A 24,188-nucleotide genomic window follows, 5' to 3' on the forward strand; every position below is an offset into this window, starting at 1 on the left:
AGGGCTACCGATCCTATTTGGAGTGTTACCACACATAACATATCAACGATAACACGATCAACTGGTAGACCACCGATCTATAGACTGGATTCAACTGCTCCTCAGCGCGGATTTACACGCGAGCAACTACAAGTGATACCTAACGATACTCAATTACCCCCGCGTGGTCTTAACTAGCGCCGTTGCGTCTATTACACTCAAGACAGGTCAACCTCACATTGTTTTTGACATGACCGAGACTGTTATCGATCCTATCCACGGTAAATTGGCGAGTGTCTTTATCCGAATAACGCCAACTCATTATACAATTGCAACTCGCGCAGTGATTATTCTGTTGTTGTCGTAGCGAGATTATTAATTCGGCATCAATATCAAAACGCCGCTGTTTTTTTTTATCCTGTTGGCGGTAACCGGAGAGTTTTCTATCAATGACGCTTGCATCGATGGTGACTTTGTCGCCGGCTTCGTCGGTGGCTTCGTCAATAACAATTCTTCGAAGCTGATTTATCCTTCGTACTCTGGACACTGCAAGATAGACTAGATTCGACCATTCGATGCGATTATCAACTATCCAAACAATTGTGTCCGTGATGGTTAGTCCCTGCGAGGAATGTATTGTTGTTGCGTATCCTAGCGTCCACGGGGATTTATCAGCACGTAGCGCGTCCTCGACGACACCGATATCAACGAGCACGATATCATTCAGCACGAGAATTTGTTTTTCTGTCCGGCCTGGAATTTCAACTTCAATGTTCTGCCGCCGTGTGTCCGCGGATCTATAACATAACGGCACTGGACGCGTTGGAAACTTTTCCTTATGCAACGTAAACAACTTCCGCTGAAGTGTGTCTCTGACTATCTTTCTACTCGCTACAATCAAATCGTTTGGTCTCCATGTTTCCCAGAATTCATTTAACGGCGTTTCCGGAATCACCTCGCGGATTATTTCACATTGAATTCTATCTGGCTGTAATCTGATTAATTTTTTAACCTCGCGCAGTTGTTCATCAAGTGCTCGGTAATCAGTATCGGTTTCTTCATAATAGTCCACGAACCCGCTCAACCAATCATGTGGACCCTCGCCGACAAATGGTGGTGGTTGGCCATGGTCCCCACACATGATTACCGCTGTATTCGCGCGCAACAACCACTCAAGAAACATTTGTAAAGTATCTAACGAAACAGTACATATCTCATCCCAGATGATAATGTCGGGAATAAATTTTTCACCCATTCGATCAGGAGTCCACTCACCGCCGCTGTATCGAAAAAAGCTGTGATAAGTAACGGCGTCAACATTTCGTTGTTTTATCTCTCGCGCTAGTCTATGGGTCGGTGTAAGCACGATTATACTTGCCCGCGTTCGAAATAATTCAATTGCCCGAGTCGTCTTTCCTGACCCGCCACAGCCGCTTAAATAAACCGTCTTGTGTCTACAAATTGGATCAGAACACGATGGTGCATTAGACCATTCTGACAATTTATCACCGCGTAAGTAGTTGTTTTCAACGGTGACATCTGCTGACGGGGAATAATCGCGTCGTATTTCATTTTTAATTCTCCATGTACCCCAACTCTCGTCCGGACTAGTAAACTCGGCTACGTTTCCCTTATACGCTACGTCAATATAAAATGAATCAACGGCTACTCTAACCGCGGTATCGGGGAATCTATTTATCATCGAGAATAAATTGATAGCGGCATAACCCAGCATAGACGCCCTCAAATGCGGGTATGCTGGGCTGTCTCCATCGCTGTAGGTAACAACTGTACCCAACCTCGTTCCATTGGACAAGAAAGCTGTTTTGTAGTTCACGTATCTATTTTTTGCCACTGCGTCCTTGATTACGAAATCATATTCTGCGTCATCTATAATCAGCCGTGAGCAATATCGTTTGTAGTCGTGGTTTTTTCCACCTTGTGTGAACTTACCGATTATTCTTCTACCGAGATCTTTTGCCTCGCGGTTTCGTTGGTTAAATATCCTCCTGGACCATTCGATGATATATTCCTCGTCGGCATCAATGTTTTTTCTGGACTCGTCAATTATGCTATCTAGACGCTCTGGTTCTGGTAACCACACTTCAGTCTGCGCCCGATATGATATAATCGCGTCACTGACAATCAACGATACAAGCATGCTACAATCAATCATATACCGTAGCAGCGCTATTGGCAGCCACTTCTTTTCAGCCATGTGTCTACCGATCCAAATATAGCAACAGCGATGGAGTCCTGCCGCGAATTCAAATGATACTATGCGAGCGAATCCGGTTAAATCAAAATCAGGCAGTGGTCCATTAATAGCAACACGAGTCATTTCATGTCTGGGGTGTCCAAATCGTTTGAAATACTCAGCGGCGGATCCATACCCGAGAAAACTCGCTGGATAACAGGCAACCATATCAACCGAGATCATAGCGTCGCGGTTGTATTCAGTGTTCCATAATCCACCGTGATAATACTCCAAACAACTGGATTGTACATCCGGCAGAAATTCCTTGCGCGTTGGTCTCCACGCATTTTTCCTTGCTGCAACATGAGCTACAACCGATGGAATCGTAAAACAATTTGTTAGCAGTTGTTCATCATGCTCCTCAAATTCTATGGCGGTTTTTTTCATCCTGTTGTGAAATGCTTCAGTGCGATATAATTCGCCGTTTGGTCTTACAAACTGATCAAAGGTATCCGCATCGTTTTCAGCGCTGCGAAGTAACCACACTGATACAGGGTCGTTTTTACACAAGTAGGCAATAGCATCAAATAGTTTCCTCTCCGCGAGAAAACCATCCCTGGAGAATTGTTCTCCCAGGAATTCTTCGGGTATATACTTTACTGTTCTATCCCGTGGAAATATTGTGATCGCGGGCGTCCACGCGTGTTCGTTATGATCAATAATTTTGATTGGGGTTCCCTTTGATTTATACTTTGATTCGTATAATACTTCACCGGTTATTGTTGTAACGGTTATTGGAAATCTCAGCGATGTTTCTAATCTCGCTATGTCGCTGATGGTTGCTCCACGCTCTTTTACGGTTAGTTCCCACTGGTTGATTTTGCTACGTCGTAAATCAGTCAATTTGTTTCCTCGACATGCATTTGTAAAATGCTCTATTATTCGTTCTGCTACACAATTTATCCCAGTTGACTGTTTCATCGGTTTCAGTTTTCCGATATCAGGTTTCTTATTTAACGGGTATATTCCATAAACAACTGCTGTTTCAGGATACGCTCGTTCATAGTATGGTTTGTCAATTCCGGTTAACAACCCCGGCTTGGAGTCGCGGCTGACAGTGACTGTTTTCTTGTCGCTGAGAACTGGTTCAAATTTATCACGCATGATCCAATCGCCTGATTCCACCCGGACAATGAATTTTACTCTGAAGAAATACCTTTTACCGTCAAGTTGTGATATTATCATTGCTGCGCGGTTGTCGTTCATGGTAGCATCAACAATGCCATCAATTCGAAATGTTGACCAACTGTGAGATGCGCCATCACGCTTGAATTCATTGATACAATCGCGTATTTTACTCAACAGGGTTTTATCGTTTATTAACGCTTTTGGTGTGTCCTTGAGGACTCTATCGAGATTAAACCTAATATTTTTCCGGGGTTTAATTGCTGCCAATCTCTCGAACTCATCCATATAATTAAAACAAGTATTTAAATGAAAGAATATAGTATAATGAATCACTGCAAATGGTTGATGATTGGGTCGACAACCCCGTGCAATAAATCATGTAGAGGTGAATTCTGCGGGTATCATTTACAAAGCGTTCGTAATGGTTCTCTTGGCCCCCTCCCGTGCTTGGTTTGCCACGTCGGTGTAAGAGGAAAATCGCAGTTGTGTATCAATTGTGGCGGAAAGCGATACAGAGAGTTAAAACGTTATTATGACAAACGAATAAAAAACGCCGTCATTGACCCCACCGCCGACTTCGTCATCAAAACCCCCCAAGACTACGTTGAAAGATTCATAATTAAACCAAATAATAAATTAGACAAGTAGTATTATTATACAAATGGACCAAGAATTTCAGCCGCATCCCCTGCTCGTCAATTACGAGGCATCTCGCGACGGTATTGTTAGAAATCGTAGACTGAAGAAGCCGGTTGGATGGAAAAACAATCACGGGTATTTAATGTTTACTGCTGGAGGGAAAAAATATCTCTGTCACAGAATCATCTATGAATGTTTCCACGGATTGATCAAAGATAGTCTCGTTATTGATCACATTGATTCTAATTATCAAAATAATAGACTGTGTAATCTGCAAGCCATCTCTCAGAGTGAAAATAGTAAAAAAGGCCAAACTGGTAAATACTCAAAGAAAGCAAAACCCGTAAAGTCATTTGATACAACAACTCACGAGGAAAAAATATTTCAGTCGATGAATGAGGCAGGAAAATATTTTGACATTTGTATCGCCTCAATACAATTTGTTGCAGAACGAATATATCAAACAGCGATCTCAAAAAAGACGGGTCATAGAATTCGATTTTCATATATAACATCAAAGGGAGATAACTCGTTTTGTGATAGCGTCGCATGACAAGAGTTACGTCCCTTGAAGTCTAATTAATGTTGCGTCCCTTGAAGTCCAATTAATGTTGCGATTAATTAATCATTTTACGATGAAAACTAATGAAATACACGCTATTATCTAACAGCTGTATTCTTTTTTTTAATGTTTTATTTGAGTATTTGGTTTCATTTAAATGCCGTGAAACACCATTAATAAGTATTTAAGGATTCAAACGATTCAAGGGAATTCAAATTAACACACACCTTGTGACTGACGCCGCTGTATTAGTCACTTTATATATAAGATGACTCGTTATAAGCCTGGGGCTTTCGAAAGCCAATTCAACTAATCAAAACTAACCCACGCTCTTGACCCGGGCGTGTGGTTGTCTTTTGTTCACAATCATGCAACCGGGTTAATTTAATTGGGTTGCTTTTGATTGGTTGAATTGGCCGTAGAGTTCCGCCCCGCCGTTTTATGTTTGTGCTGTCTTGTGCCGTCCCATCATCCATCAATCATTTCATTGTAAATATATTCATCCTTAATTAAGTACATGTAGTGATGTCCCCCAAGCATATCTTCTGGGCGGTCTACGATGACGTTTGTCACCCTAGGCCTCCCTCCCGGAGATGTATGCTTTGGGGTTCCAAGATGTGAATGTCCTTAATTAAGTATATGTATATGCCTGTAATCTGCCACAACACTCGAGTGGAGATCTACGGCATTGTACTGTCCATGTATGCCTGTAATCTGCCACAACACTCGAGTGGAGATCTACGGCATTGTACTGTCCATGTATGCCTGTAATCTGCCACAACACTCGAGTGGAGATCTACGGCATTGTACTGTCCATGTATGCCTGCAATCTGCCACAACACTCGAGTGGAGATCTACGGCATTGTACTGTCCATACAAAAAACGGGGTCAAAAATGACCCCAATAATTTTATTAAAATTTTTGATATTAGAAATAAGATGTTTTATAAGAATAATGAATATCGAAGACATCAATAATATATTAACTGAGATTTCAAAATTAAAAAATCAAGGAATTGAATTATCTGATGGTCTCGACAGTGAAAAAATATTATCCGATTATGAGATTATTAACGAACAGTCGAAACGGGGGCGTTTTACCCTGGCCCGCGAGTATTTTTTTATAAAACGATTACAACATACGATTAATGAGAACCTGTACCACAATGACGCAAATGCATTCATTGGACTATTTACTGCCGTTGAAATAATACGAAAAAAACTCGGACGTGTTTATGAACGACGCCGGGAGATTTCTAGTAAGATCAAAAACATTAGAAGGATTATAGACGAAAACTCCGTGGAGCTCCCGATGGTACACTCGGCGGAAAATTAGAAAATTGCGGATCAATTTACAATAATGGTAGGTGAATCACTTACTACTCGGCTAGCCAGAGAGCGGCTAGCAGCGCTTAAAAAGTTTATACCGTTACGAGACAGGGTGAGAGAGAAACTTCAAACGCGACAACAAATGCAAACCGATTTTACTGTTGGAAGCGAACAACTCTTTGCCCCGGTAACTAAAGCGACTAAGGATGTTACAGCGGCAACTGTACCCGTTCTTGGTGCGCTTGAAAAGATAGCGGCAGAGACAAAACAAACAAAAAGGTCTTTAGAAACACTCCCTGCAAAAATAGCGGCTGCTACAACACGGAGGCCACCACCACTCGCTATAACCGAACCACAAGAACCTTATGTTACAATGGCCGACGAGGAAGAATTAGGTGCTACTGCGAAAGAACCAGAAGAAGAAATACCCGAAGAAACACCCGAAGAAACATCGAAAGAAAAAAAGAAAGAGGGAAATATACCCCGTAATGTTCTTAAAAAGTCCGCAATAGATCAAATTAGAGACATCGACGACGATGAAGAATTAGTTAATTTTGTTGCTACAACATCAACTAAGAGCATTCGAGATGAGTATATCAATGAAGGTTACAAGAAAAAAATAACCTCGACGGAGAACTGGGCAAGAATAGTGTATTTAGCGAGTAAACATAGAGAAGCATTACCACATCGTGGTGATCCCGATTACGATAAATTCCTCGAGAAAGTTAAGAGTAGAACACCAAAAAAAGGAAAAGGATACCCTGTTGGTAAAGAATCCTACGGCGTTACCTGCCCTAATAGTGTTCTCAGTGATATATCACGGCTGGAAGTACTAATTGGAGGAAAACGAGCCGGAAATAACTCTACGGAAATAATCAATGAGGCCGCTGATATTTGCAAGCGGTTATTTGCAGGCGGTATTATGGACATTAATGCATATCGAACGCTCATAGACGAACTCGTGGATGATTAATTGGAAAACTGGTGTTTTTAATAAGGATGATCATACACTACAACCATGATAAACCAGTACTCGTCTACTTGGTAAACTCGCGATTGCCTGTTTACCGCGCGTACTATGGAGATGGTCTCGGTAGCACCATTGCGGGGTTATTTACAAGAATGGCTCCAAAAGTAGCGCCGTTAGCCAAACAATTAGGAATGAAGGCTATTGATGTTATTCGTGATAAGGGTATTAGTGCCATTGGAGATGTTGCCGGAAGGGCGTTTTCAGCCGCGCGGGACAAACTAATGTCATTGGTGAAATTCAGGAGAAAAAAACAGAAACCACCGGTAATGCCATCAACGACAGTGATGCCTGCAAATGTCAGTAAAGTAATAAATAACGCCGTGGAAGAAAAATTAGAGTCGTTGGCGACGACTTCGCCATCCGCCGATGCGGCAACCAACGCGCTCATGAACGCGATAGCGGGGAGTGGTTTAAATTCAAAGAATTTACGACGAAAAAATCGCAATTGAAAACATCAACATGATAAATAATAGAATGTTTGCGCGTACCGCTGATCCCGCGTTTGATATGGACGCCCCAGTACGCAGGGATGATTCTGTCCGTGATTATCAATATTATTCTTATTATGCAGCGCAACCTGACCTACGATCGCGAATTGAACTTCAAGTCCAAGATACCAGTAAATATTTTTTGCCGTGTGAAGCGTTTATCGAAATCGAGGGAGAACTCGTGACAAATGCCGCCGATAATGCACCATACGCAGATGAACATCGTGTTCGAGTTGGCTTCGTCAACAACGGTATCATGGCGTTATTTGAGAGCGCCAGATATCTTATTGACGGGCGAGAAATTGAATCAATAGAACGCGAGGTTGATGTTGCAACAACGATAATTGGGTTGGCGAGATACTCGGATGATTATACAAGATCGGCGGGCCCATCTATGATGTTTTCGAAGGACACCACCAATAACGCTGACCATCTTCAGTACGTTAACGTGCTGACACCACGAAATACCGCAGCTGACCAGGATGAAGCAGCTAACCCAGACCGCAGAGCAAAACCAGGTGACAATTTCACTGTTATAAAAAGCACCAACAATGATTTCAATCTAGGATTCGCAACACGAGTAGGAATGTTGCAAGGACCACGCCGAAAGTTTTCATGCGCGATTCCACTCCATCACATATTTGGATTCTGCAGAAATGTCAGAAAAGTTATCTATGGGGCTAAGCATACAATCGCGCTGACGCGAAGGGGCGATGATAACAATGCAATATGGCGTGCTGCTGGTGTCGCCGCCGGTAAAGTCATTTTAACTAAAATGGCATTGTGGATGCCGGTGCTGACTCCATCAGTTACCACGGAAGCACGATTGTTAGCATTTATGGAACAGGGAGGGAAATCGCTGTTGAGTTGGCTAGCGGTAACAACTGATGCTAAAGAGGATAACGTCGCCGATACGTTTACATGGCACCTGGCGTCAAAACAGGGTGTTTCAGCCCCGCGTCATATATTCATAGCGCTGCAGAATAGGAATCGATTGGGTAGTCAAGAACACAGCCATATGATATTTGATCAATTAGGAGTCAGGGATGTTTCGCTGAGAATAAACGGACAACAGGAACCATCCGAGGATATACAGCTTAATTACGGCGACAACCATATCGCACGTGTGTATCATCGATTGCTGTCATATATGGGTCGTGATCAAAACGTCGACACTGGTTTGCAAATATCACAACTTGATTTTAAAAACCTGTATCCGATTTATTACTTTTCGTTGGAACATCTTGATTTAACGAGACAATCCGTCGTTGATATACACTTCCGAGCTCGTATAGCCCCGGGTGGTGTTAATTATAGAGCGGTTGCTGTCATTCTCAGCGATAAATCAATGCTGCTAGAAGGTGTTGGTGGACGAATGAGAATCGTTGATGCGCCAGTGGAAAACATGTAATTGAAAACACAAACGCGTTTACAATAAAATGTCGTATAGTGTCGTCAGTGTAGAGTTGACTGATGGTCAAGTCAAGAAATTACGATCAAAGTCGGCTAAACAATGCGGGACCACAATAACGCTGAAGCCGTCGCAGATGGCAGGTGGTAATCATAAGATATCGTTGACGGCGCGTCAAATAAAACATTTCAATGACGCGATGAAGAATAAAAAGGGTGTTCAAATAGATTTTTCCGCCGCAGCAATTAAAAACATGGAAAAGACCGGTGGGATATTTCCGCTGTTAGCTGCGATTCCAGCGTTGATTGCCGCGGCCGCACCAGCAGTGGCTAAGGCGGCGGCGTTGGGGGCCGTTGGTACCGCGGCGGGAATGGCATTAAAGAAGGCAACCGGGAAAGGCTACAAAAAAAAACGACCCGTGGCCGGAAAGGGTCTAAGACTACCGGGAACCCCGTATTCATGGTATTCGGGAAAGGGTCTAAGACTACCGGGAACCGTTTATTGACTCGGGAGTCAATGACTCCTGAGTCTATGACTCCTATGTCTAATTTTGATTTAATAGACGCCGCAAACGCGTTAGCGATAAAAAACTTCAGAGGTGTTTTTATGAGGGATCAATTACCGGCGGCCCCAAGGAATACTGAAACAGGCATAATTAACCTCGATGGGTCCTCCGGAGCGGGAACTCATTGGGTTGCGTACGCGATTGATCCGCGTGCAATCGTCTATTTTGATTCATACGGGTTAGCCCCGCCGAAAGAGTTCATGCGGTATGTCCGGGCGTGTTCAGCCCGGGCGTGTTCAGCCCGGGTTTTTTATTCCACGCTGCCAACACAGCGATTAAGTGACCCACCGATATGTGGCCGTGAGGTATTGAACGTACTCGCGGCGATTTCATCATCGCGAAAACCACCTCATGTGGTTGTAAACGAATACACTAGTGGGGTCGTAGAAGCTCAACGGATTTTAGAGAATAACATTTACAATAATAATGATTGATATCTGGGGGCGACCGGTTTCGGCGCTGAAAGAATCCACGGAAACGACCGCCGCCGACATAAAAAAACTAATTGAGGATGAAATCGCTGATATGTTGAATCTAACAAGTGTTGACCCGGGCGAAATAGTTGTATTTCAAGACCGCCAGGGTAAATTGAAATCCGGTAATGTGTCACTGAATGACGTTTTAATACGACAGCGTGATGCCGCCGAGGACACTATCGCGCTGTATACCAGCGACGGACGACTCAAACCGGGTGAATCCATCTTGACGATAAATGGAAAAATAAGTACACTTGGCAACAATTATGTAACCATGTCGGATTCGTTAAAGGGTTTACGTGGTGAATTTAACTTGCAGGGAGAACAGTTCAGGTCGATAATAACGCACATCGGCGAAATGCGAGACATTGTCGAAAGATTTTTTCGGGGACCCCCGACGGCAGACGAACCAAATCTTGTAAAAATAAAAAATGCTATTTCGGATCTTATGGAGATGTCGGCCAATTTACCCCCGTTGCGAAAAAATGTTAACAGGATCGATGACAACTTTGATAAATTCTTTGGTAAAAAAAATACCAAGCTGGATGAGATTACAATAACTATAAATGATATCACTGCGTATGGACAGGAAATAAAAACAATCAAAACTGATGTTGCAACAAACAAAAGGAGTGTAGACGCGCATGAACGGGAAATAGAAATAATCGGCGCTAATGTTGCAACGATCATAAATAATGTAGACTCGCATGGACGGAAAATAGAAACAATCAAAACTGATGTTACAATGATCATAAATAATATGGACACGCATACACAGGAAATAGGAACAATCAAAACTGATATTGAAGCGAACAAAAAGGGTGTGGACGCGCATACACAGGAAATAGGAACAATCAAAACTGATGTCGAAGCGAACAAAAAAAATGTAGACGCGTATTGGCGGGGAATAGGATTAATCAAAACTGATGTTGCAGCGAACAAAAAAGGTATAGACGTGCATACATATGAAATAGAAACAATCAAACTTGATGTTGCGGCAAACAAAAAAAGTATGACCGAGAATACACGGGAAATAGAAACAATCAAAACTAATGTTGTAACGATCATAAATAATGTAGACGCGCATAGACAGAGAATAGAAACAATTAACACTAATGCTATAGCGAGCAAAAAAAGTATAGACGTGCATGAAGGGGAAATAGAAGTACTCAAAATTAATGTTATAGCGAACAAAAAAAGTATAGACACGCATATACAGGAAATAAATACACTCATTACTAGGGTTGCAGCGAACAAAAAAGATGTGGACACGCATATACAGGAAATAGGAACGATTAAAACTGATGTTGAAGCGATTAAAGACGGACTACCGAGAGTAGCAGAGCAATTCGAAAAAATAAAAATCCCTCATGAGAACATCATCAACACAGTATACACAATTCGGCATGGATCATTCGATTGGACTCCTACACAGAATACAGTAAATATTACCGCAACTGTTAAGGGTATTTATCGATTGACACTGGTTTCAATGATGCAGTTTAATATATTATCGTCGAGTTCATCCGGGTTTAACAATACAATATCAACAATTATAGACAGGAACGCAACTGAACAGTTTACAATTTATGCCGTTGATAGAAATCTAGCCCGGGCAAACATTACATGGTATGTGGAATTTGCAGCGAATCTAAGTAATTAAAAACACTAGCTCTTTTAAAATAAAAATGACCACCAAGGAAGTTGAATCAGAGGTATCACCGACGTCACATCAATATCGATTCGATACCGCAAAAGAATTTTCCGCGAACTTGAAAACGCTTTCCGAACAATACCGTGTAAAAATAAAAAAATACCGTCGTAAAATAACCGCCATCGACGCGGTCGTGTACTCGGTGTCGGGTATAATAGCCGGTACCGGTGTTATTTTATCCACGGTAACCACGATAGCCCCGATCGCTGTTCCAATCGCTGTCTCCGCAATGACAACAGTTGCTGGAGTCGCCAACGCAATCACTAAAAAGATATCATCGTGTTTTCAGAAAAAACTCAACGAGTATACAGTAAAACATCAAATAGTATCCGACGCATACTCGAAATTATCCGGGTTGATCTCGTTATCGATTGATAATTTGTTCGTATCCGATGTTGAATTCTCCACGATGGTCCAGTTGTATAGCTCCGCGATGTCAAAAATCGAGGATTTTCAACTGGAAGCCGGAACCACCTCAATGGGCTCTGGTTATTAATATTAAACACTAAAGACAACAAATAATAATAATGTCGCTGAACCCCGAAGGGTTTCAATTACTTCAGCGGATCGCGGAGAACACCACTCCGGTACAAACAAATATGATATCGATAACATCAACGAAACCCGAATTCAGTGTAAACTTTCCATCACCGGTTCCAGTGAAGGAAATAGCGCTGGCAAAATTGCGAGTATATCACAGTTGGCCTAATATTCGAGCGGACGCATTTAACGGACAACAACCTAATAACTCGCTGGTTTTTGCACGGAAAAATAAACCCGATGGAACCCCAAACTGGGAGGAGGTTACAATACCAACTGGGTCATACCAAATAGAACAAATCAATAAAGAATTTCAACGCAGGATAAAATCGATCACAGGAAAGGAATCAAAAATCGCTATTACGGTTCATGAACCGACGTTATCGTCGACGATTGAAATAAGCACACCGGGGTATATGGTTGATATTTATAACAGTTCAATAAGAACCATACTAGGATGGCCTAAGAATCCACCTTATGAAAACCCCGAGGGCAAACAATCGTATCATGAGATTAATCCCAATTATCGAGATGTTTTGTTTGTTATGAAAAACTCGTCACCCCCCGACTGGTTTACATTTCAAGACAGGAATACCATGTATTGGTATTTTAGGTACGAGAAAACTCCTGGATCGGTCGTCGAGGCCGAGGTTAATTTAAATGATATCGATAGGTTTTTTATCGAGATTAATCGTATTTACCAATCACAACTAGAACAGCTACGGGAAACAAAAGCACAAAAACACGTTGAGGTGTTAAATCAACTTATATCAGACATGGAATATATCAATGAAAGAATCATCGGGGTAATATCCACTAGCAGAATTGATAATAAACAAAAATTCCTAACCGAGTATAATATCGCAGAAGCCGATTTACCCGATTTTAAGTTTCCAAGATACAACACGCCAGAACTAAGAAAGTCTCTTAATGATTTTATCGGTCCATCAACTTATATCCTCAGACACGATAACGGGGATGATGGTAGGCATATTGCTCCATACAACGTAAATATCGCATCGGTGATAGCAATCAATCTAGTGTGTGATGTTATCGAAGGGAGTTACCAGGTAGATACCAATCAATCAAATCAAGCTCAACAGGGATATATCCTTTATTCATTTTCACCAACAGCCCCTCCGGGATTTTTAATCGTTGAGAATCCGATTAATCCGGTCTATATGCGATGCCATGATCGGTTTTTAACGAGAATTAATTTTAAACTCACCGATCAGTCAAATAACCTAATTGATCTACAGGAGGAGGAGTTAGTGATCACTCTGTTTGTAAGATCATTGTAAATAACCACTTAGCAGCAGAGGGGGCAATGACATCGACGCGGTCGTCGATGTGCTTACCGGACGCTGACGACGCTGGGGATCGACGCGCAGAAGGTGTTAATTAAACCAAATGACGTCACCATCGTGTAGGATGGACCGTCGTCGTTTTTTTTTTACCAGGCGCTGACGACACTAGATCGTTGAGTGCAGAAAGTAATAATTAAGCAAAATAACGATTGGACAAAATGTCCGATTCGCCCCCTCTGCTGCTATAACCAATTATGATATATTATTTATACAGGAAACGCATAATGAATTTAACAAGGAACTAATAAAGCTATGTGAAGAGCAACTAGATGGAATTCTGCTTTTAAATGATTATGCAGGAAACGATGAGAGGGGTGGGGTAGCAATTGTTATAAAGAATAAAAGGGGAATTAAATGGGAGAAAAGAGAGGAAGTAAAAATTTTCAAAGGTAGACTATTGCATATATGTATTGGAGAAATAGAATTAGTAAATATATATGTACCGGCGAATAAGTATAAAAATCAGGAATTTCTAGACAAATTAAATAAATATATTGAAAACTATAGTATGGAAAAAACTAATAATGGGAGGGGATTTAAACTGGGTAGGGGATGAGATAGATAGAAAAAATCAACATCTTACAAGGAATGATACGCGCTTTAAACCAGAAATAGAATTTTTTTTTTTTAAATCATAAATTTACAGATATATATATAGGCATCTAAATATGCTAAAAACAGAATTTACATATGAATACAAAAGGGGAGAGGGTAGCAAATTAGATAAATTTTATGGAACCCATTTTAACAAAAAGATTTATAAAGAAGCAGGAATCAAAAATTTCAAAATTTCAGATCACAAACATATATTTGGAAGTGAAATCAATAAACTTAAAAAGATGGGGCCAAGGGAATTGGAAACTAAACTGTAAAATTTTAGAATCGCAGGATCTCAGTAAAGAAATTCAAAATGAAATAAATAATTTTAAAATGAAAGAAACATTGATATCCTTCAAGAATGGGAAGATCTTAAAAAAAACTTCTAAAAATATTGCTAATAAACATTCACAAATACGCGCATATAGAAATAAAAAAGAACAAGAAGCTATTTTAGGAATTTTAAAAACTAATATAACAAAAGAAAGGGAAGAAATTTTAAAACAAAAACTGAATAAAATAAAAGAAGAAGACACTAAAGGGAAGGAAATTAGGGCAGGGAAATATACACAGGTCTATAAAAAAGCAGAAGGCCTATATAAGAGAGGAATTAAGAAAAGGGGGGAAAAATTATAGAAACTTTTAAAATAGGAAATGAAATTATTACGGAAAAAAATGAAATTTTAAACCATATACATAAATACTACAGTGATTTGTACAACTCTCAGGCAATAGAGGAAAAAATTATAGATGAGTATTTGAATGGGATTAAATGCGAAACGATCTCATCAGAACATAAGGCCTTATGTGATGACTTCATTTCGCAAAGCGAGATTGAGGCAGTGATAAAGGACTTCGCACAAGGGAAAGCACCAGGGAGAGATGGACTCACTGCAGAATTCTTTTGTAAATTCTGTAGTGAGTTGTCGCCCATACTCGAATGGTTATACAATAATACACTTTTAAAAAATGACAAGATGACAGAAAGTATGAGGGAGGGAATGATTACGCTTATATACAGTATAAGGGAAAGGGAGACAGGAATGACATAAAAAACTGGAGGCCCATCTCCCTCCTAAAAACCGATTATAAAATCTTCAGCAAAATTCTAGCTGAACGAGTAAAAAAAGGTATGGATAAAATAATTAACAAAAATCAAACATGTGGTGCCAAAGGGCGTGACATTCAAAATAATATTTTAAATATTAGAACAATTATTGATTACATTAACATTTCTGGACAGAGAGGGGCCATGGTACTTCTCGACCAGGAAAAAGCTTTTGATAGATTAGAACAAAACTATATACAAAAAGTTTTAAAGAAATTTGGTTTTGGAAAAAATTTCCAAAATTGGACTAAAATCCTGTACAGTGGGATAACTTCAGTCGTACAGGTCAACGGAACTAATACAGAGGCAATTGAGATAAAAAGATCGGTGCGGCAAGGTTGCCCCCTATCCATGCTATTATACGTGATAGCAATAGAAATGCTTAACCTAAACATAAGACAGAATGAAAACATTAAAGGCATTCAAATTCCCAATATAAAGGAAGAAATAAAAATGCTACAATACGCAGATGATTGTACTAACTTTCTAAGGGATGCGAATTCATTCAAACACTTGATGAATGAATTTAACAATTTCGGTAAAGCATCAGGCTCCCAAATAAACCATGACAAAACTGAAATTCTAAAAATAGGAAACTGGAAGGGAAACCACTCTGGTTTCACCCCATACCAAATAAAGGGAACAGTCAAAGCATTAGGAATATACTTTGGCTTAAATGAAGAAAAGGAAAACCTTAAACTCTTAAAAAATAAAATAACAGAAAGCACGGATATCTGGGCCCTAACGCCACTATGCCTTATGGAACGGATTCAGGTTGCAAAAGCATACATGTATGCAAACTTTAATTATATAATGAAATCTATAGATCTAAAAAATGACATACTTAAAACATTAGATAACTCCATTATTGACTATATATGGGATTATAAAACACACTACGTAAAGAAAGAAACTATATATAAAGCTAGGGAAGGGGGGTCTATCTATTACGCATCCTATTATACTGAAATACACTAATATTATAAATAGATTTAAAAATTTAAAAGCAGTTCCCGATATGGCATGGGAAGCCATATACACATATTGGTTTGGCTTGCTCATGAGACACAGAAAGGATATATATACAAACAATAAATTAAGTAGACTTTTAGAAACACCGCGAACATTTAGAGAAATTAGGGAAGTTTTAATTAAATATAGAGACAAGGTAGAATTATGGGGTATAGGAAAGGAAAAAACATACGGGTGGATTAGGGAAAATGCAACAGAAAAAGTAATTAGCCAAGTAGAGTTGGAAAATAGATATGTAAATTGGAAATTAGCATGGAGGAATTGGATTAAGTTAGGATCTTTAAAAATACAGAGCCTCTGCTTTAAATGCATGCATAATGTATGGTAACAGGAGAGGTCGCAGTGCAGCGGCATATGATCAGAGTATCGCCTAAATGCCCACTGTGTAAAAAATATAACTTAAGTAAGACACATACAATACATCAATGTGAATAAAGACAAATTAAAAGACAAAAAGTAATCGATGAGATTAAAAAGACAACTACATATAAGACACAAAATCTGCTATACTTAGACGGAAATTTTGACAAAAATACTTTATATACAGTGATGGATTACATAGTGGACACAATGAGATCATGTGGACAAATAATAAAAATTGGGAAAGACTAACGGATGCTCCCTTGCCAAAACACTCTTTCCTTTCTATAAAAAATATACTAATTTTAAATACTTAATATTCTTCTACCTTGCTTTGCTTCCTTCTACTCTTTCATCAAAAAATATCTCGGAAAATTTTGGCTAATAAATAAATACAAGATAACCTGCTCGAGATGAGAGAAATAAATAAAGTATTGACCCCATCTCGAGTACAGTTACTTATCTCTGACATACGAGAGCGGTATTATATAACACACACCCAAACCACTAAGGTTTTAAACTCATAGAGTAGCACACCGCATTCTTGACAAAATTCAAAAACAAAACAAAAATTCCATCAAGGGAGAAATAGAACAACTGGGTTATAAAGTTGATTTAGAGCTAAGTCCCAACACATAAACAAATCTAGCAAACAAAACAAATAGCACCAACATATAGCACTCATGGGACATAGGGGACCTGTAGCAAGCTCAATTAAAAAGAGCTAAGGGAGGAAACCCGGAAAAGGTAACAGAAACCTTATTCGGACATACAACCTTATAGATTACACTAGGGCCAATTTTAGAAATACCCTGATCGAAATTTCTAAATTCAAACTTGGATTTGAAATTTTAAATTCCTTTAAAAACAACAACAGATGCAACACATCTATGGGGGAAAACACAAACACATAAACATTTTCCTCTTTGGTTAACTGGGGGGGGGGCATCTGTCTCGTGCCCCCCCCCCCCAAAAGAAAAAGAAAAAAAAAGAAGTTAATCAAAGAATCGTGAAAGAAATACATTAATACTTAACAGAGCATACATCAAGGTAACTAAATATACTAATATCAAAACGTACCTCAAGCTTGGCAAGTTTCCATAGCGTGACAGCCTTCAGTTACGTGAGGAAATTTTCGTTCTTCTCTCCATCACGACACCTTGTGAGGGAAGGGTGTATTTGCGGGAATTTATTAGGAAATGAGGACATACAACAAAATATTCGTTACATATTATAAGTTCATTAAATGTTAAGTGGTGGACTGTAATATGGACACTTAATAGAAAGGTTTTTGCTAGATTCATAACCTGTTTTGTACAGTCAGTATTGAACTCTCAAACAGGCACAACATTGTCTTTGTTATTTAAACACTTTTAAATCATGTTTGCTTAACAGGAAATGAAAAAAGATTTCATCCTCTTTACTACCCAAAAATGTAATATATTTTATTGTTTATTAATCGTCAAGAAGACACTTGTGCGCATTATTCAGCAAAAGATTCTAAAATGGAACCATTATAAATTAGTACCATTAATAACGTTTGTATAAAGTTTTAATATCTGTCTTTGCAGTTAAAACATCATCTAAATTAAAATTATTTTTGATGAATAAAATTATAAATATTTTGAACCATTTTTTTGTCTATGAATGTGTGAATATTTTGTTTTCTACAAGGTTATTTGCCATGTGTAGAGATGATTATCCACAAACATTTAATTGTTTTAGTAGGAATATTTATAAAGGAGGTAATTGTAAAGATTCGAGAAGTATGGCATTTTGAAGATCAAACTTATGTAAGATATTTAATGAGAAATTTGCAAAATTTATCAATAATACAAAAAATTAAATGAGTGTCATAGTTCCAAAGAGATGTAAAGATACAATTCTTACTAATAGATACTCTTGTCATCATTGAAAACGCATACTTTCTCATTACTTCTTCAAAACTGAATACAGTATAGTTTACAAACATGGTCAAGGCACTGTTCCATCTTGGAAGGATTGACAGCAAATGAAGACTGTTATTATAATCAGTAATTAGTTTTCTTTCACTAAATGTTTGTCTACAGAGGAGCATTGTACATTATGTAGCAATAAGATTTGATTGATCCAATTTTGATTCTAAAGAACATTTTCTAAATTAAGGATATTATTGTTCTGGTAAACAACAAATCTGTAACATCTGATCATATCTTCATCATCTGACCAAATTGATTTTAAAATATGACCCAAATACATACAGATGTTGATGTGTACAAGAGCATGACCGTCAATTAAAAAATACAGAGGGAGGAGATTGTAATTGGTGGAAGTTGACTGAAAGACCATGCATAGAGATTTTTGTTTATTATAGATGATATCATTCTCAAACACATAAGGTTCACATATCTGTAACAATTTCAATAATTCTGAGAGAAAAAGCACTTATTGATGACATATTATTAGCAAAACTAAAAAAAATTAAGAAATAGCACGTTTTGGTGTCAAATGTGCCCCCATGTGATAATGACCAGCGTACAATTTCACACGTCTATGCATATATTAAATAAAAAAAGGCAAAGGTACACCTCCATGCCTCACCACGTTGGGTACATGGAAGGAACTTGATATTGTTCTTCCCCTTCCCAGATAGTACTACTGTTTGCCATACCAGTGAACTAGAGTACAAACTATGTAGGTGGGTATTTGAGTATCAAGAAAGTTTGTAAAGAGTATCAGGAATTGATCCTGGTGTCTAAAATCATTGAAATACAAGGCTGCCTGGTTCTACATAATAGTTGATAGTTTCCTTAAAGTCATAGAGACACAAGTCTGTTGAATGTTGTTTTAAAAATTCCTTGATTATCAGAGTTTGTGACTTACATCACAGTAAGACAATGCATTCAAATAATTTAAATATAAAAACTAAGAGAAAGTAAACAGATGGAATGCATATAAGGACAACAACAAATATTTTCAACCTTTATTGCAAGATAGTTGTAAAATAAAACCAATTGTGCTTGATAACAAATATACCCATGATATTGTTTTTCCTTGTTGATATCAATGATTGATTAAAATAGTTACTGTATTTTCTCTTATGTGCATCAGAATAGACTAAACTTTTATATCTTCATGAACATTTGTTATGCTTTTAACTTATTAACCCCTGGAGATTTTTGTCATTTTCACCTGAAATGGTGATTACTTCTGAATACATCCAAATGCATCTGCTTCCTAGAGATTTTCATTTAGGCTGATGCCTAGTTGTGTTAGAAATGTTGGTTTTCATTGGCTATTTCGCCTGTGCATGTTCAGAAGAATAACAGTTTTTTTTTTGTTGCTTATTGGGCCATCATTTTCATGTACCGGCCACTTCTTACTCCAAATCCCCAACTTATCCTACATTTTGCAAAGGTTCCTCTGTCTGTGTGTAGTTCAGACTGGTCAGCATTAGATAAAAGGCCAAAAAGTCTAAAATCTGGACACAAAATCTGAATCTGACAACGGGCAAATCTTTGGTGTAAAAAATTGGGTCTCAAAAGTATGTTTTTCCTGCAATATTTTGTAATGCAAGTATAAAGGTCAGATTATTTGGTAACATTATAGAACTACATCTGTCTACTGTTCAGTAATATCATCTGCTTTTGCGTATCTTAAATGACCTTGACACTGCAGAGGTCAGAAGTAGGATGCTATCTCCGGACATGTAAATGTGGTGCCAGGGGTTAATGAGTTAAGTGAAACAGTTTCATATCCAAAATACCTGTAGAGTGTAATATCCAATGTTTTGATCTAAAGGCAAGTGAAAACTGAAACATTATGAGAATATTGCATAGGCCAATGTAAACAACTATTCTTCCAGAAAAAATGCACAAACAGAATGCTTAGAGCCTAAGCTTTTAAATGATGATTAAAATCCTTGTTAATGTAGAATAACTCCTACATTCTATTTTCCATATAATATTATGGATATTTAATTTAATTGTTTGTTTATTAGTTAAATTTTTTTTATTTCATTAAAAGTTATTGTAATGTAACGTTGTTTGTTGGACTTGATCATTTCTGCTTGACATGATTGACTTTTTTTCTTCATTTATGTAAACAACTAAAAATAGCTACATTATACTCTATGTGTATGAGCTAGTTAACCAAATTATTATTCAGGTAAATAAAAAGTGGTAAATATGTTGATCAGGGTCAGGGTTTTGGAGATTCCCACGGGAATTTTATAGGCTATTGTGTTGTAATGTTGTGTCCAGTTCAGGCTGAATTGTATGTTCTTCAGATTAATGAATTCAAATGATTATTTTCTCTGGAAATACAAAAGTGTGCTGAAAAAATTCTTGGATAAAGACATTCATTGGAATTTGTACTGAATTCAAACCTGGAGTAATATTTCTGTAATTCAACAAGAGACATCAGCACTTCACTGACTATAACAGACACGTCATTGCCTACAATTTTTTGATCTCTTTGGGACTTGAACCAAGTTTTATTCAGGACTTTTTGTTACTCGGACTTGTGTCTTTCATTCTTGGATTAGTTTTGGGATTTAATTCACAATACCTTAAGTTCCTTTTTTCTCATTTCTCACTTTGTATTCTAGGGAAATAAATTATTTGCTAAATTTTACAAAGCTTGTTGTCTTCACTCTTTTCTATTACTTATTTTAAGAGCACAGATTTGGAACAATATAATAATGAATGTGAAAATATACCATAGTTTTATCTTATGTTATCCATAAGGAATCTTGTTAGTAAACTGTGTGTGTTTTCCTTGTATCATATAGGTGATTCCATACCATTTGCTAGAAAAAATGAGTCAAGAAGGGGATGTTAAAATTGAGTCAATGGAGGAATTAAATCTATTCATGAAATTTCAACATGATATCGGAAATATCCTCTACTTCAGGTAAGACTGCACTAATGTCTACTATTAATTTCCTTAGAGAAAGAGACAGTAATCTAGATGGGTATGATGAAATGATAAAGAAGGTTATATGCATCACATTGATTATGCCACTAATAGAAAAATATGACATAAAAGTATCGTACAGGTGGGATTATTAAAATTTTTGGATGCCCATTACCTTCATAAAGACTTCTTTTCATGAACATTTATCTTTTAATATTTTGCAAATACTTTGCTTACCAGTGTCAATCAGAAAGTCAATTTCAAAGGGTTACATTTATTCATGATTTACTTCAAGGTGCTATTACATACTTCTCAAGGGTAGTGCAATATTTTATGCTTGTGTGTGTGTATATATATATATATATATATATATATATATATATATATATATATATATATATATATATACCATATGATCATTAACATGGATGAAACTCTGGCATACTTTGACCTTATTCCCGGACAGACTGTTGAAAAAACACAAGTGTCAGAATTCGTATGACTGGTGCAGATAAAACAAATCTTACTATAGTTATTGCAGTTTCTGCTTCAGGAGATGTGTTGTCTCCAATAATAAGTGTTTAGGGCATGAGAAAGCTAAAACATATTCATGCACCGAAAGTATGGATCGTACATGTGGAGGAGAAAAGTTGGATTTATAAGATGCTGCAGTGATCATAGTGTTTTATCTCAAGTACACACTTTCATAGTTTTTAAAATAAAATTTAAGCTTGTGTGCATTTTCTGACATGTAATTATTGAATGGTTTAAAAAGTGTCCCACAACTTATGACTCGAAAAAATAATGTGTCCCAGAACATACAGTGCACAAAAAATTAATTTATGGTGTGACAACAAATACAATATTTCAATATACACGGTAAATACAGTATGCATTTGCCAAGAAATGAACCATATGAAGTGTTTGCCATGACAAATAAAAGAATTTATTGCAACACATGACCTGTTTCTCAAAATCTAGCATTATTTGTGCTTGGTTTAGATTTCTGACATAGTTTTAACAAATATAGTCATATCACTAGGATGTCTGCAGTGTGGCAGTTTACAGAGATGCCTAACAATGCAGCATCACGTCGCAACATTTAAAATCATGTCCCACCCAGTCATATTATCCAGAAACCAGTCTGACTTTTCCTAACTAACCTCTTAATAGACCGCTCTGGTGGCCTAGTGGTTAGAGCATCTGCCTCGAATGTGGGAAGTTTTTATGCACGCCAAGCAAGGCAGCTGCTAGTAACATTTTATAAGTCTTTTGTATGACTTGGCCGGGGTTTGAACCCTCAGCCTCCCACATCTGAGGTGGATGCTCTAACCACATAGGCCACCAGAACGGCAATTTTAGCATTAAATATTCAAAACAGTGATTACTTAAAAGGTTCTGACTGCTCTCTAAGCAAAAGTTAATACAGACTCACTTATTTTTAAATAATTTTTTTTAGTTTTATTAATTTCAGTTTCCAGGTTCTCTTTTTTAATATTTTTCATGCAAATTAAATCTTTTGCAGCATGTCCCAGAATGCGTCTACATAAGTTAGATTTATAATATTCTGTCATTCACTTCAATATTCAGTGTCATTTTGCGTGCTGTTTTAAGTCTTGATTGTGCACTTTTCCTATTGAACCATTACAAAATGTAATTGAATTTTCTTTTTATAAAGTGCCCAGTTACAGTTGTTTCTTTGTCATATTCTACCAGTGTTAACTCTTGTTCTGTGTCCTGTTTTAGGGCCTGTTCTAATGTAACTGCGCTTCACTTGTGGTATTAGACAAGTAAGAGGGGTTTTCTTTTACCTATGTAATTCTTTATTCTAGTTCTACATGCTGATTCTCACTTGCATTATCATTCGATTATAGTCGTGTATGGCCTAAAGGCCTTGTGCAACATGGTAATCCCAGCACTGCTGGATTTTTAATTGGTTGCATGGGAGGGAAAGAGAGCCTCCACCTATCTGTGTTTATGCATTCATATGTTTAGCTCTCAGCGAGCTTACCCCACTCAGTACACACATCGTGCTCATTTGGGGATTAAACATATTAATAAAAAATAGGTTTCTCATATGAGAAAGGGTCAACCACTTGATGACGACCCATTCCAGCATGCTTAAATGTACGGGTCTTGGGCCTTTCTATAAGAGTATCTCACACAGCAGGAATACATCATGTCCGGGTGAGGCAAATGAGGGAAAGTACCAGCCAGAGAACCCAAATGCATCCTGGAACTTTCTGAAATGCCTTTAACATAATATTAGGTCAGATTCTGCCCAGTTCTACCAATGCGGGCAATCCCTAACCAATAATGTATATGCCACATATTTAATTAGGACAAGTGAATAAGTTATTAATTTCATTTATTTCATCTTATTCAAGTTTGAACTTTGCATGCAAAGTGTATATCAATTTCCAAAACTTAAAACCAATCTGTGAGTTTTTTTTTCCTATTTTATTTTGGTGTCACGCTATATTTTGCAGTATCTAGTTTTAAGTTAGATCTTGGCATCGAATAGATAAAATATGTGCTTTGAAGCCAAAATGACAACCCCATACAAGCAGGCAACCTTAATCTGCCCGCCACTGGCTACTTCTTTACTTGTCTTTGGGAAGGCTGATCTACTCTAGACGCCTTTATGCTGCAATCCCAGTAAAAAGACTTGTACACTGTTTTCTCTTCCTAGAGTTCCCAGGTGGCAGTCT

General features: G+C 38.0%; 1 protein-coding gene across 1 annotated transcript in view; it reads left to right on the forward strand.

The window, feature by feature from the left end:
* LOC149771234 (uncharacterized) overlaps positions 1-24,188 on the forward strand; it is a 129,641-nt gene that overhangs the window by 48,515 nt on the left and 56,938 nt on the right. The window contains exon 9 of the mRNA XM_089948683.1: positions 21,353-21,474. Coding sequence (XP_089804809.1) covers positions 21,353-21,474 — 122 coding nt within the window. The remainder of the gene's footprint in view (positions 1-21,352; positions 21,475-24,188) is intronic.

Source organism: Sinohyriopsis cumingii, unplaced genomic scaffold, assembly GCF_028554795.1.
Source record: "Sinohyriopsis cumingii isolate HCF-2022 unplaced genomic scaffold, ASM2855479v2 utg002017l, whole genome shotgun sequence".
NCBI lineage: Eukaryota > Metazoa > Mollusca > Bivalvia > Unionida > Unionidae > Sinohyriopsis > Sinohyriopsis cumingii.